This window comes from Gadus macrocephalus, chromosome 4 (assembly GCF_031168955.1).
Source record: "Gadus macrocephalus chromosome 4, ASM3116895v1".
Classification (NCBI taxonomy): Eukaryota; Metazoa; Chordata; class Actinopteri; order Gadiformes; family Gadidae; genus Gadus; species Gadus macrocephalus.
In genome coordinates this window covers 580802-595097 of record NC_082385.1, presented here as the reverse complement: position 1 = coordinate 595097, position 14296 = coordinate 580802, and the positions used below count along the sequence as shown (strand labels likewise).

The following is a 14296-nucleotide window of genomic DNA, read 5'->3' as shown; positions in this document are numbered from 1 at the left end:
AGGTGAACAGAGAGATAACAGCTCATTTTGTACTTACATATCCTGAGACAAAAGGCTGCATGGACCTTGGGGCTCTAAGGGAGACAGAAAGGTGCGGCCAGATATGCTAGATTCATCTGATACTGTCTCTTCTAGAATTGAAATAAGAGCTATTTAGTAAACTCACAATGAAACAAAAAGAACAGATGTGAACTCCACATCACGGGAAGGCAAACATTCACGCCAAAAAAGACGAGGGTAGAGAAAGAGAGGCCAGGTGGGTCAAGAGAACAGTGAAAATTAGACTGTTTTAAAAAATGTACATTGATAGTATAGGTGTCTTTAAAGCAATGCAATAATGGATAGTTGCATTCATTACAGTCACTCTGTGAAAGTAGTAGGCTTTATGACCATCCAGGTGGATGGCAGCAAGAACACATAACAACAGTAGGCCTATGCAGCATAGTAAACTTACAAATGTGAAAAACGCCTGTGAAGTCCACACCACTGAAAGGCACATCCCTGGAACATCCCTGGGGGACAGGGCAGCCTTGGCCCAAGAGGCGGGACCTCGGCCCTCTGCTGTGTGTGTGATAGGTCCAGGGCCAGCCCAGAACCAATCATAATGAGTAACGGCCTGTGCCAAAGTTTTACTGAACTTTCAGGTTAAGTTGACAGCCCGCACGACCGAGAGGGAAGGAACCGACCTCGGCCCTCGGCTGTGTGACATGGCTGGGCTGGGCTGGGCTGGGCAGGGCCGGGCCGGGTCCATGAAAAAAATAAGAAAAGTATCAAGTAAACCTCGTCGGCCCAAAAAGGCCTGCCAGCCTACCGGGCATTGCCCGGTACGCCCGATGGCCAGTCCAGCCCTGCGTCTAGTGCGCAGCGCACACGATAAACCCGCCGACCTCTGCGCGCTTGGCTGGTAAAAGTGATGGACTCGATACGGTTGAACTGCGGAGGCCTTTCGCTGGGAGGCGGCGTGATGACGCTGCACCAGGGGTTTGTGGCGGGTACGGGCACGGCCGAGCTGGAAACACCGTGGCTGGGGTGGTTGTCCCACGGTGACCATGGATACGTGCTGCGTTTATTTTCAGACCTCAGTGGATTTGGATGCCCGGCCGCGGTTTTTCATGGGGATTTGTGAACTTGGAGCGTGTTTGGATGTAGAACCAGATACCAAAAAGAATGAAGTGTTTGACATTGGTTTGGCGCTGGGAGCACCACGTGCGTGGGGCCTACGCGTCGTCCGCAGCACGGACGTCGAGCAGTCGATCATTCTTTCACCTCTTCATGCCCTTTCCTTTGCCTCTCTCTCGCTCTCTCTTGTGCTCTCTCGCGCCCCCCCCCCCCCCCCCCCCCCCCCCTCCACACCACAACTCGGACGGGCTTGGGTGTCCTGTGACGTGAGAGGCTAAAAGCAGCGGCAGATTTATTTACCGCGCATTTCTCAAAGTTACATCGTTTTTTAATCATGAATAATAATAAACCATCGCATGCCACCATGCCCTGACAGACACTTGTAGAGCGCAAGACGGAGGATATGCGCATTTGGTGTGACGCAAGTCAGGAAAACCGAGGAAAGGGAGGCGGAGGAGGAGGAGGAGGAGGAATCGCTGCCGTCAGCAGCGCTGCCTTTCTGGCCCATCATCACGTCCGTGTCCTGGCGACCTCGCCGCGGCCTGTTCTAACGTGAGGTCCCGGCGACCCGCTGGCTCACTTGGGCCCCGTTCCTGAGTCGTTCATTGACCGTCAAAGGGAACGTGATACTTAAATAATTCACAATTAGCTACGTCTCTTTGCTTAATAGCACGTGACGAGAAAATGGGCTCTCGAATTTTCCAAATGGAAAAGAAGAAAGGTTAGAAAGATGGGCAGGCACCCAAAATTGTGTAGCTACTGGAGTCTCTCTCTCGCTCTCCCTCTCCCCCCTCTGACTCTCCTGCTATCGCTCTCGTTCGGTCTCTGGCTCTGTTTCTCTCTCCTCGTCGTGGTAGGGCTCCCTCACTCGGGCCTCTTCATCCATCACAACAACATTTCTCATCCCTAATCCCTTGTCTTCCGGCAGTGACGCTGAAACCGCATTTGGCTCCGAGGCACATTTTTCCGAAAATGTTTTCTCTTGCCGTGTAGCTTTCCAAGAAACCTCCGGGTTTGCCAATTAAAAGAGCAGTAATTCGTCAACACTTGGCAGCATTCCATTCATTCGAAAGTAAAACTCCCGAGCTTGTTGAAAATAAATTATTTATTTAGGTTTTAGTTAGCAAAGATTATGACGCAGTGAGTGGACGGCACTAGTGTGCGTCGTAAACAACATAGATCATCTGTGTCATGTGTACGCCTATCTCTCACACACACACACACACACACACACACACACACACACACACACACACACACACACACACACACACACACACACACACTTGAGAAGAGCTATATATACACTATGTTTAATGAAATGTTTGCAATCTAAACACACATAGTGTATTCCCTGTTACGTAGTGTGGTTTGGGTCAGGCCAGCTTCTCAAGTGCGGTGTGTAAGACCCTCAGGTCTTCCTTCATCTGGCCCAGGGTGTGCTGGATCTTCTCTGGCTGGTCCAGGACCTCCACGCTGCAGGTGAACGGGTCGTAGCGGACCGAGAAGGGCCGGTTGATTTTCGCAGAGAACTTCCTGTTGGGACGAGAAAGTGGTCCGTGGAATTTAAAGGAGCCCTGTTGTGGGCTCACCAGGTGTGTGAAGGTTTTCGGCAAACACAAGCTGTTTCCCTCTTACACACTTGTTGTATGTTGTACGTCCTTGCACCTTAAAATAGTACTTAGCATGGTGTAGCTTTGTTGTCTGTGGGGAATGGGTCAACCTAATGATTGTTAGTGCTTGGCACTTGGGTCAATGAACTGTACTGACCGCGATATATTGTTGTTTTTCTTTCTTCTGACAAACTTATTGTAAGGCGCTTTGACCAGACTTCTTAGTGGACTGTACCAACTACGGTGGGTTGATCTATATCCACCAATAGGGGGCCCTTTAATACATCTTCCCTTTTTCTTACGTGCATGGTCATGCATGCTCTTATAGATTTGGTTGTTTATGACATAAAAATCGTTTATTACGTTTTTGGTAACGATTTCAATACAAAATGGCCGCCCGCCTCACCTCAGCTTGACCGTGGCGTCCTCAAAGCTCTCGGACACAAAGTAGACGGGCTGGTAGGTCTGGTCCTGGTACGGCTGGACGGACGTCTGCTCAGGCTCGAACGGACGGCACTCGGGCTCGTTCGACAGGGCATACTGTAAGACAGGTCCAATCCGACTTTATTGATGGAGCCCATTTCAGACGAACAATAACAACTCAAAGGCGCTGACAATCGTTGTAAAAGGAGAATAACAATAACGATAATGTAATATAAAGCATAAGGTTAAGCCAAGTAAATATTCCTAGAATCCCTCTCAAGTAGAATAGAGGCGTGCCAAAGTCAGTACATCATATTGATAAGCGTTGAAGTTGCTGCCTAAATACAATAAATAATTGGGATACATCAAATGTGTGTCCAACTAAACCAGCGATAAAAGATAAATGCGGACTCGAACATGATGGTAAATAATAGAACATAAAACGTGACCCGAAAAAGCCCCCCAACCCCAATAAATTCACTCAGAAGCTGGTCTGCATTTAAGGATTGTTGACCCTTTTTGAGGACGGGGAGACCAGATGTCTTTCTGATCTATGTTGCAGAACCGAGGAGGATGGAGGAAAAATTAATAACTTACAACTAGTTCACCATATGAGGACAGGAGGCCGGCGCCATACGCCTTCAAAGCACCGTTCTGTTTGCAGAGACCGAACTCCAGGGTAAACCAATACAACTGTTATGGGGGGGGGGGGGGGGGGGGGAGAAAGCCAGATGGTTACACATCATAGTATGCAGTACCGAACTTACATCCCTAGATGGTGACATAAACCCAAAATGTAATGGCCCCTACCAACCGTCCCCTCAGTTAAAGGCGTCATTCCCAGAGAAACCGTTTAATCTTGTTCCTTTTGAAACACGATAGGTCACTCGGTGTTGCATATGCATGCTGAACGTGAAAATGTCCTTCTACCTCGATTGCCTGCATTTGCAAATCAAAGAAAATAGAGGCATAGGCAAGCGAATTAGAAAAGCCTCACCAACTGACGTCAGTAGGTGAATTAGTATTCATGGCCTCGCCGACCTTGCCTTGCGACGGCCCACGGGAAGACAGTACTTATTTTGCGACCAAGTGACACAGAGCCCATCTGGGCAGGTAGGGGGTCACAGCAAGGTGCTTACATTGCGGAACAAGTTTATGCCTGCGCTATTTGTGGCGATGACAAAAAACAACGTTGCATCTCTTCGCTAAGAAAGAAGAGTTGAGGAAGCAATAGTTGGATTGGACATTCATTCATTCACGTGGCACGGCGGGAGTCGTTGCGACCGGGAGTTGCGGGAGTGCCGGGCCGCGGTCACGTTGCCCGGGCCGCGGTCACGTTGCCCGCGAGAGAGAGAGGGAGAAGGGTACTCCCGTGACTCCCGCCGTGCCCCGTGAATGAATGAGTGAATGAATGTCCAATCCAACCGTTCCTTCCTCAACTCTTCTTTCTTGGCCAAAGAGATGCAACGTTGATTTGTTGCCTCTGCCATCTGTGTCTCTGTCTCCTTCTCCCTCTCTCATTCTCCCTCTGTTTCTCTCTCCTTCTCCCTCTATCTCGTTTTCTCTCCCTCCCTTAATCTCTCCCTCTCTCTCTCTCTCTCTCTCTCCCTCCCTCCCCCTCTCTCTCTCTCTCTCTCTCCCTCTCTCTCTCATTCTCCCTCTCCATGTGTTTCTCTCTCTCCTTCTCCCTCTCTCTCTCTCTCTCCGTCTCCCTCTCTCTGTGTGTTTCTCTCTCCTTCTCCCTCTCTCTCTGAGTCTCTCTGGAAGTTGAATGGGTTTCATAACTGTGATGACCTGTTCTGTTCCGCCAATCAGAGGCGAGACATTTGCAAATCATGAATATGCATGAGTAACAACCAAAATCCTGTCGTTCCTCCCCGCCCACCTCGTCTGCCACACTAGAACAGGGGGAAACAGCATTTTTTTCACCAAAACGGACATTCACTACTACGAGTGACCAGCACTAAATGAATGAAAAAATTATAGTTCAAATTTGTGCAATATTTTAATTCCTCATTGCTATAAAAATGATATTCAGATGGAGGGTATATACATTATTTTATCCTCGATTGACGAGTGTTTAGTGATGGTCACACGGCTAAACTCTTACCGTTGAAAGTTTTTCAATGTCCTCATCCGACGCTCCAAGTGAAGCGAGTCCAATCTCCTAGAGAGCAGATCAACACGATGAGGTTCCACTCAAACTCAACCCGACCCGACTGTACCACATGTACACATCAATATCAAAACTCTAACGATGGTCACTGCACAAACGGTGGAACAAAGTAGAAAGATTACCTGTGAAAACTCTGCAAATTCCTTATCAGCCAGCATGGGAACGTGACCCAGAAGCTCATGGCAACAATCTCTGTCGAATAAAAAGAAAAACGAGGAGATCAGCGATGCGCTACAAACGCTGGAAGGATCAGGGCACCATCACCGCGATACCGGGCGCAGACCGGGCGGCGGGCGGCTGGGTTGGGGGGACAGGGTCTGGCTAGGTCGTGGGGACTCACGGCTCGGGGGAGTGCATGGGCGTTGAGGCGTGGCGGATGTACTGGGTGCACTGGAACACTCGGAACGCCAGGCTGGCCAGGAAGTCCCGGGCGGAGAGCAGCCCCACGGCCGGACGCAGCTGGAAGCCCGTCTTCTCTGCGAGACGGTCGGGGGAGAACGAGTCCCGAGAAGCATATATGTGACATGATGATTTGAACGTTATTGCTGGGTTGTTACAGTTCAGTCGTTGAGTTAGGCTTTGTTTTTGGCACTTTCTTTGAACTGGAAAGGTGTTAGTGTTAGCGAGCGTTTGTATTGTGGAGCAGCCGTGAATATGCACCATGCTTTGTCCTTTTCTCAGTGTTACCTCGAACTAAAAGTCAATACACAACGCATCACTCAGTTCCTAGCGACTGAACCGTTTCACACAGGCTTCCTGTTCACAGATATCTGGTGCAGGCTCATGAGTTGATGGAGGATTTGGAGGAAAATCTGCCAGGAATACTTCAGCAGTGCTACAGCGAAACAACGGCGAATAATATTTGTAAAACGCTCGATTTTCTCACGCGTTGTGAATGTGTTGTTCAGCGCACACCTGCACAGTCTCACAGATGTTTTTCCTCCCTCTTTTAGTCTTTCACTCACTCCCCCCCTCCCTCCCCCCCTCCCTCCCCCCCTCCCTCCCTCCCTCCCTCCCTCCCTCCCTCCCTCCTCTCTCCCTCCCTTCCTCCATCACCTCTCCCTCTCTCCCCCTCTCTCTCTCCCTCCCACTCTGTCCTCACCTTTGAGAAACGCCGAGACTTCCCGGAGCTGTGGGATACGGTCGTCTCCGTAGCCACACTCCCGCTCTAACTGCTGTAGCGCGTCCAGGAACTGTCGGCAGGCCATGCTGGGGTAGATGCTGCGCAGCGTGCTGTAGACCTCCCTCCTGCGGCGACACACGGGGTCACGTGGCACGTCGTGCTATACGTCTCACCTATAGAATTCATTCAACCCATCTCCATGCTTGTTGTGTGCTGCGGTGCCGCCACCTCACCATGTGGCGACTTCCTCTGTTGTGTATTCCACCGTAGGCAACGGGTCCCCCCTGTGGCCAAAAATAATCATTGCAGTGAGGCCACTATTCACTATTAATATTCCATTCTGTTCTGTTCTATTCCATTCTATTATTACTAGTATTCACTATTCTTACTATTCACTATTAATATTCCATTCTATTCTAATCTATTTTATTCTATTATTACTAGTATTCACTATTCTTACTATTCACTATTAATATTCCATTGTATTGTATTATATTATATTATTACTAGTATTCACTATTCTTACTATTCTCACTATTCACCTCTATTTACTGTATTTTAGTTATTTAGCAGACGCTGCTAAATAACCCTCATCCGGTCCAATGCGACCGGATGAGGGATGGGGACACTGGGCTTACGGTGAATTCAGATTCGAGGATGTCTGTTTGAGGACTTTGGGAATCGAACCCAATATAACTAGCTAATGCCCCACATAAGTCCCCAATAGTGAACATGTTTAGAATAAATGCTTAAATATTTCTTGGATTTATTTGCATTTTAATTCCAATTGGCAATTTCCTAATATTTTGGCAGAGAGACCACCCCTTTTCCTATTTCCTATGTGCACCTTAACGTGTACAATGACAATAAAGTTAAATTTAATTGAATCGACAGGTTACTCACTGTTTGTAGCTGAATGCGAGGTCGGATAAGAGCGCTCTCCGTTTTCTGTATTCTGGATCACTGAATCCCTGCAAAACGGGAATGATTATTTCGTGCACATTCTTGGGGAAAATGTAAACACATAACGTTATCCAGTATAATGAAATACATACAGGGTGTTCCTTATCTACGTCGGGATCAAATTTGGTGATCAGCAATTTGCACCTGTCCAACTCTTTAATCTTCCGAGGGAACCAGGGAACTGCGTCGCAGAGGAGGAAGACTATTAATGATTAAGCACATGCAGCAATGAAGCATTATAAAAAAAAAAACAGTCAAACGCATTCCCCTAACAGGCCGACCACAGGAGAACACTTTACGGAAACCGCGTAGCCTACCTTTTTCTTCCGGGAAGGTGCGGATGTCGTCCGCCACCTTTCTGAGTGAGTTGATGAAGGCGTCGAGGTCCGCGCCGTGCACCTCACACCTGATGAAGAATTCCAGGTCCCCCGGCCCCGGGCTGTTCTTCCCCTTCCTCGCGGGTCGACTTTCCACATGGAGAAGTTTAGCTTCAAACGTCTGAGGTGAAAAACACCACAGGGTAGTCCAGTGTCACTAAACTCATATTTATTTTTCTAGAAATTACGAAATAAATTTTATTTTATTTTTTTGCTCACCTCGAATATCTTCCCCGTTTTGAAGAACCCCGAATTCTTCTCGTTGCTGAAGGCGACCACGACGTTCAGGACGACCCGCTCGTCCTTGGTCTCGAAGCCCGGGTGGTCTCCGTGGGGCCCGGGCGAGGGGGGCCCTCCGGCCCCTCCCGTGCGCTCCTTCCGCGCGTCTTCGATCAGGCTCTGTCTCCTCCCCCCAAACGGCACGCTCTGCACCGCGTTGTCCGTCTTCATCTCAACGATGGCACCTCTATCTGTAGTGCGTAAAATAACAATATTAACTGTATTTGACCTGATTTGTGTGTGTCCTGTCGGGAAAGGACCGATGTGATTGGATGTGTTGTCATTCAGGGCTATTTGAGGACCTGCCAGCCACGCGTGGACACTTAATGTAGCTCGTCATTTGAATAGTTTATGGAGATCAGTTACGCAATAGGCCGACGGGATTTATGTAAGGTATTAAGCCTACATTTCATAAGCCTACATTTTATTTTGTGGATAAATCAGATGCTTTGGATCAAGACATAGCCATTCATCCGAGCGTTCGTTAATCTTATCAATAAATGTGTGTTTGGGGCCTATATAGTCAGCCTAATCGCCCCTGATAATTGATCATTATGTCTGGGATGAGCAACCCTAATTTCTGACGCATTAATCCAACGTCCTGATCAAATTGACCACTTGATTATCATATTTTTTTATCGTTATCATTTTTTTAAGAGTATGTGTTTGGGCTACAGTAAGATATATGCCTGCCTAACAGAGGTTCAAACAAATTCACACGAGTCCTTAATATGTTTATTTGTTTTATCCATTTCACAGTTGTACATGCATTCAAAAGAAAACATAATAAACATCGTCAATAATTGGCTATTTATAGGTTCGACTGCGGCAACGGAAAAGCCATCTAATCTACTTCTCTCTTATAAGGTTATAGAACTAGGCCTACGTCAGATAAATGGGTGGCTAAAATATTATGATTATATAGGCTGGTATAAAATACGATGACGCAGTGGTTTTATGAAAGAAAGAAATAATCTTCAAAGGAGACTCATTAGTAGCCTGATTGGTTATATTTACAGTCATCTCAAAATGTCAAAAGGTTAAACATTGAACAACTGGCTCATGTGTTCACAATTATAGCTTTAGGCGCATCAATGGACAGAAGACAATGACTGCGCCTCTGCGTCGAGTCCTCCCTCATCATCGCCGTCAAGCCTGCTATCTAAAAGCTGCAGTATGACCAGGTACGATGTTCACTCCAACTTCTTCAAGGCGTTGCACAGAAGCCCCATCTCATCTGAAATATCAAACATAAAGAAAATGTAAACGTATTTTGTAGAATTGTTCTCAAGTAGGCATCATTTAGCCTACAGATTATAATTAGCCAACATGTATTATCACAACTGCTAAATAAGGCTGACCACATAGGCTATATTAGCTTACTGTCGTATTACATTTCACATACTGTTTAATAAAATGTAGAATAACCAGCTGGTTGTTCCTAAACGAACTAAAATAGATTAAAAAGGAAAGCCCCGTGCTGCGTTTTTGATGTGTGTGCGTGTGCGTGTGGTGCGTGTGTGTGTGTGTGTGTGTGTGTGTGTGTGTGCGTGTGCGTGCGCGCGCTTGCGTGTGTGTGTGTGTGTGTGTGTGTGTGTGTGTGTGTGTGTGTGTGTGTGTGTGTGTGTGTGTGTGTGTGTGCGTGTGTGTGTGTGTGTGTGTGTGTGTGTGTGTGTGTGTGTGTGTGTGTGTGTGTGTGTTCCGTACTGTTGATGTTTTCAGCGAGGTTGCGGAGCTGCTGGGTGTTGTCCAGCACCTCGATGCTCTGCGTGTAGGCGTTGTAGCGCACCGTGAAAGGCCTGGGAATAGTAGCGGCAAATTTCCTGTAGGGGGCGGAAGAGAGCACCAATCATCAACCATAGAAATTAGACTTTTAAAGGCAATAATGCGAATAACATCCATGAAATTGATACAATTGAGCTGTACACTTCGAATTCGATTTATTTATTGCAAATACATATATGTTTGTTATAGATGTTGTAACCCCAATACTTGTCATAAGATGATTAAGTATGTTCTGTTTCTTTATTTGTTGATCATAATTATCGTTGTACCTGACTCTCTCCTTGGCATCCTCGAAGCTTTCAGCCACAAAATACACGGGTTGGAATTCAGTGATCGGGTATTTCTGGAGGCTGGTCTTCGCCGGCTCAAAGGGGCAGAGCTGGGGTTTGTCCGTCAAACAATACTGCGTAACAACGAGACAGGAGGAGGGAACCATTAGGGCCCATTCACACCCTACGGTAAATACGGATACGGACAGTTTCGTCCGGATCCGGAGGTATGGACCGGCCTTTAGGGTACTTATCGCTGCTTTGTATTACACTCCTGACGACGACCAACTAAAGAAGGGCATCAACAAGACAACAACGTTGAAAACATGCTGGTTTTCCAATTCAAATAATCAATACCTAACAGGTCAAGAGTGAGAATAAAACAACAGAATAAAACATCTGTACAATTTTACATATAAGTATAAAATATATAAATCCTGATTCGTATGGGCGTGGTTTTGTCTCTGTAATTAACATTTCCTGTACCTTTTATGTAACTGGTCATTTTTCCAGAATTAGGGTCATGAATTATTTATCATATCACGAAATAGTGTCCTGTATTCATTCCTGTTTGGTCTTGGTTTCCATGGAAGCGCTCTACTGGTTAACAGGAAGTGCAGTTGGTTGGTATCAGCCCCCCCAGCCTTAATGTGGCTCTCAGCAGGGTGGATCCTCTGCTGCCCCTAACTCACATCACTGAAGTATAACTGTCCTCCGCCCGACCATCACTAACCTACCCATCCAGCTCCACTAACCAACCCATCCATCACTAACCTACCCATCCAGCTCCACTAACCAACCCATCCATCACTAACCTACCCATCCAGCTCCACTAACCAACCCATCCATCACTAACCTACCCATCCAGCTCCACTAACCAACCCATCCATCACTAACCTACCCATCCAGCTCCACTAACCAACCCATCCATCACTAACCTACCCATCCATCTCCACTAACCAACCCATCCATCACTAACCTACCCATCCATCTCCACTAACCAACCCATCCATCACTAACCTACTCATCCATCTCCACTAACCAACCCATCCATCACTAACCTACCCATCCATCTCCACTAACCAACCCATCCATCACTAACCTACCCATCCATCTCCACTAACCAACCCATCCATCACTAACCTACCCATCCATCTCCACTAACCAACCCATCCATCACTAACCTACCCATCCAGCTCCACTAACCTACCCATCCATCACTAACCTACCCATCCATCACTAACCTACCCATCCATCACTAACCTACCCATCCAGCTCCACTAACCTACCCATCCATCACTAACCTACCCATCCATCACTAACCTACCCATCCAGCTCCACTAACCTACCCATCCATCTCCACTAACCAACCCATCCATCACTAACCTACCCATCCATCACTAACCTACCCATCCATCACTAACCTACCCATCCATCTCCACTAACCTACCCATCCATCACTAACCTACCCATCCATCACTAACCTACCCATCCATCACTAACCTACCCATCCATCACTAACCTACCCATCCATCACTAACCAACCCATCCATCGCTAACCTACCCATCCAGCTCCACTAACCAACCCATCCATCACTAACCTACCCATCCAGCTCCACTAACCTACGCATCCCGCTCTACTAACCTACCCATCCATCACTAACCTACCCATCCATCACTAACCTACCCATCCATCACTAACCTACCCATCCATCTCCACTAACCTACCCATCCATCACTAACCTACCCATCCATCACTAACCTACCCATCCATCACTAACCTACCCATCCATCACTAACCTACCCATCCATCACTAACCAACCCATCCATCGCTAACCTACCCATCCAGCTCCACTAACCAACCCATCCATCACTAACCTACCCATCCAGCTCCACTAACCTACGCATCCCGCTCTACTAACCTACCCATCCATCACTAACCTACCCATCCATCACTAACCTACCCATCCATCACTAACCAACCCATCCATCGCTAACCTACCCATCCATCTCCACTAACCAACCCATCCATCACTAACCTACCCATCCATCACTAACCTACCCATCCATCACTAACCTACCCATCCATCTCCACTAACCTACCCATCCATCACTAACCTACCCATCCATCACTAACCTACCCATCCATCACTAACCTACCCATCCATCACTAACCTACCCATCCATCACTAACCTACCCATCCATCACTAACCTTCCCATCCAGCTCCACTAACCTACCCATCCAGCTCCACTAACCTACCCATCCATCACTAACCTACCCATCCATCACTAACCTACCCATCCAGCTCCACTAACCTACCCATCCATCACTAACCTACCCATCCAGCTCCACTAACCTACCCATCCATCTCCACTAACCTACCCATCCACCACTAACCTACCCATCCATCACTAACCTACCCATCCATCACTAACCTACCCATCCATCACTAACCTACCCATCCATCACTAACCTACCCATCCATCACTAACCTACCCATCCAGCTCCACTGACCTACCCATCCATCACTAACCTACCCATCCATCACTAACCTACCCATCCAGCTCCACTGACCTACCCATCCATCACTAACCTACCCATCCATCACTAACCTACCCATCCAGCTCCACTGACCTACCCATCCATCACTAACCTACCCATCCATCACTAAGCTACCCATCCAGTACCCAGTGATCTACTCACCCTGTCACCCTAAGACATGAGTCAGGGGAAGGTACTAAGCGCAAGCTGCAGGTTTCTCCGAGTGACACATCGACTAACCCTGCACCTGATCGGCCCACGGAGGAGGCCGCCTCACTGGACACACTAAATCAAGCCAACCCTGTCGGCCCTAACCTTCGGACCCCCAACACAAACCACGGTTTGTGTTGGGGGTCCGAAGGTTTATTGATAAAGGCCAGAGGGCCTAGTGGTTCCCCATCAGATCGATCCCATAAGTTACGGTGAGTAACTCAAATAAGTGGGTGAATACAAGGTGAAACGAACACATTACATTACACCTCACCTTGCATTGTAATAATCACTAGAGCAGTGTGTTTGTGTGTGTATGTATGTGGCCTTTTTTATATGTGTGTGTATGTGGGTGTGTCTGCATTGTTGGGTGTGTGTGCGTGCATATCTTTGCGGGTGTGTGTTTGGGTCGTGTGTCACAAGGTGAGAGGAAACGAGGACACACGCACTGCCGGAGCAGAAGCTGCAGACCAACCTGGAGTTCTCCAAACGACGACAGCAGGCCAGCGCCGTATGCCTTGATCTCAGTGCCCTGTTTGCACAGACCGAACTCCACGGTGAACCAGTACACCTGGGGGGGGGGGGGGGACATGGGACCACAAAGGGGTGAGGCGCAGCTCAGGCTGGGGTCAGAGGGCACCAAGCAGGGGTAATGTCTGCAGGGGGGAGGGTTGGGTCTCGTGTTGGGGGTACTCACGGTGGCGAGCTTCTCGATGAACTCGTCGGGGGCGCCCAGAGACGCTAGACCTATCTCCTGCGTGGAGAAACAAACAAATGAACAGACACACAAACACACGTGGGTCAGGATGCTGTAGGAGCGATGGGGAAAAGTGGACGGAATCAGACGGCCATGATTTCTTTGTCGTCGTTTTCTGCTCAGCCTTTGGGTGAAAAAATCTGAATTCCTCATAGTGTATCAAACCTGAGTGACAGCACATTGGTCTCTGCATAACGACACTGAATTGCATTTGGCCGTACCTGGGAGAACTGTGCAAAGCTGGGATCAGCAAACAGTGGAACGTGACCGAGGAGCTCGTGGCAAATATCCCTGAAATGGTGGAAACACGACGAGAGAGAAGATGTGTTTTGGATAAAGACACCGTGGCACAGACACTATACAGCACTAGAAAGGTTTTCAAATTGCACGCCACGCATTAAACACATATATAATGCAATACAATTATATAAATACCTCTTCCACTGCTATTTACTAACCCTAACCCTAACCCCGGGTTCTGACTAAAGCCCCCCTTCCCCTCTGGCCTAGTCTCACAGGGACACACAGCCGGGTGGACTCACGGTTCGGGCGTGTACATGGGCTTGGAGGCGTGGCGGATGTACTGCGTGGAGTGGAACACGCGGAACGCCAGCCCGGCCAGGAAGTCCCTGGAGGACAGCAGGCCGGCCACGGGCCG

General features: G+C 48.1%; 2 protein-coding genes across 2 annotated transcripts in view; both read right to left on the bottom strand.

Annotated features, from left to right (window-relative positions):
• Positions 1-2206: 2206 nt before the first annotated feature.
• th2 (tyrosine hydroxylase 2) lies at positions 2207-8678 on the bottom strand. Its single transcript, XM_060048510.1, has 12 exons — positions 8014-8678; positions 7735-7915; positions 7510-7598; positions 7358-7425; positions 6688-6738; positions 6434-6579; positions 5672-5807; positions 5454-5523; positions 5266-5322; positions 3753-3848; positions 3139-3272; positions 2207-2655 (listed from the first exon to the last, which is right to left on the bottom strand). Exons 1-12 carry the CDS (start codon positions 8242-8244, stop codon positions 2496-2498), a joined length of 1419 nt encoding a protein of 472 aa, XP_059904493.1. The 5' UTR covers positions 8245-8678; the 3' UTR covers positions 2207-2495.
• Positions 8679-8794: 116 nt separating this feature from the next.
• The window catches only part of pah (phenylalanine hydroxylase), a 13378-nt gene continuing 7876 nt past the window's right edge, over positions 8795-14296 (bottom strand). Inside the window, exons 6-12 of the mRNA XM_060051028.1 lie at positions 14181-14296; positions 13860-13929; positions 13579-13635; positions 13357-13452; positions 10128-10261; positions 9781-9896; positions 8795-9310 (exon numbers count right to left, since the gene is read on the bottom strand). The exon at positions 14181-14296 is cut by the window's right edge and continues 20 nt beyond it. Coding sequence (XP_059907011.1) covers positions 9267-9310; positions 9781-9896; positions 10128-10261; positions 13357-13452; positions 13579-13635; positions 13860-13929; positions 14181-14296 — 633 coding nt within the window. The 3' untranslated portion in view covers positions 8795-9266. The remainder of the gene's footprint in view (positions 9311-9780; positions 9897-10127; positions 10262-13356; positions 13453-13578; positions 13636-13859; positions 13930-14180) is intronic.

Coding starts and splice junctions, on each gene's coding strand:
- th2 (XM_060048510.1), bottom strand. CDS start 8,244: ATGAAGACGGACAACGCGGTGCAGAGCGTGCCGTTTGGGGGGAGGAGA. Junction 7,426..7,509: donor ACGTAGATAAGGAACACCCT/GTATGTATTTCA, acceptor CCCGTTTTGCAG/GGATTCAGTGATCCAGAATA. Junction 5,524..5,671: donor CCCATGCACTCCCCCGAGCC/GTGAGTCCCCAC, acceptor TTTATTCGACAG/AGATTGTTGCCATGAGCTTC.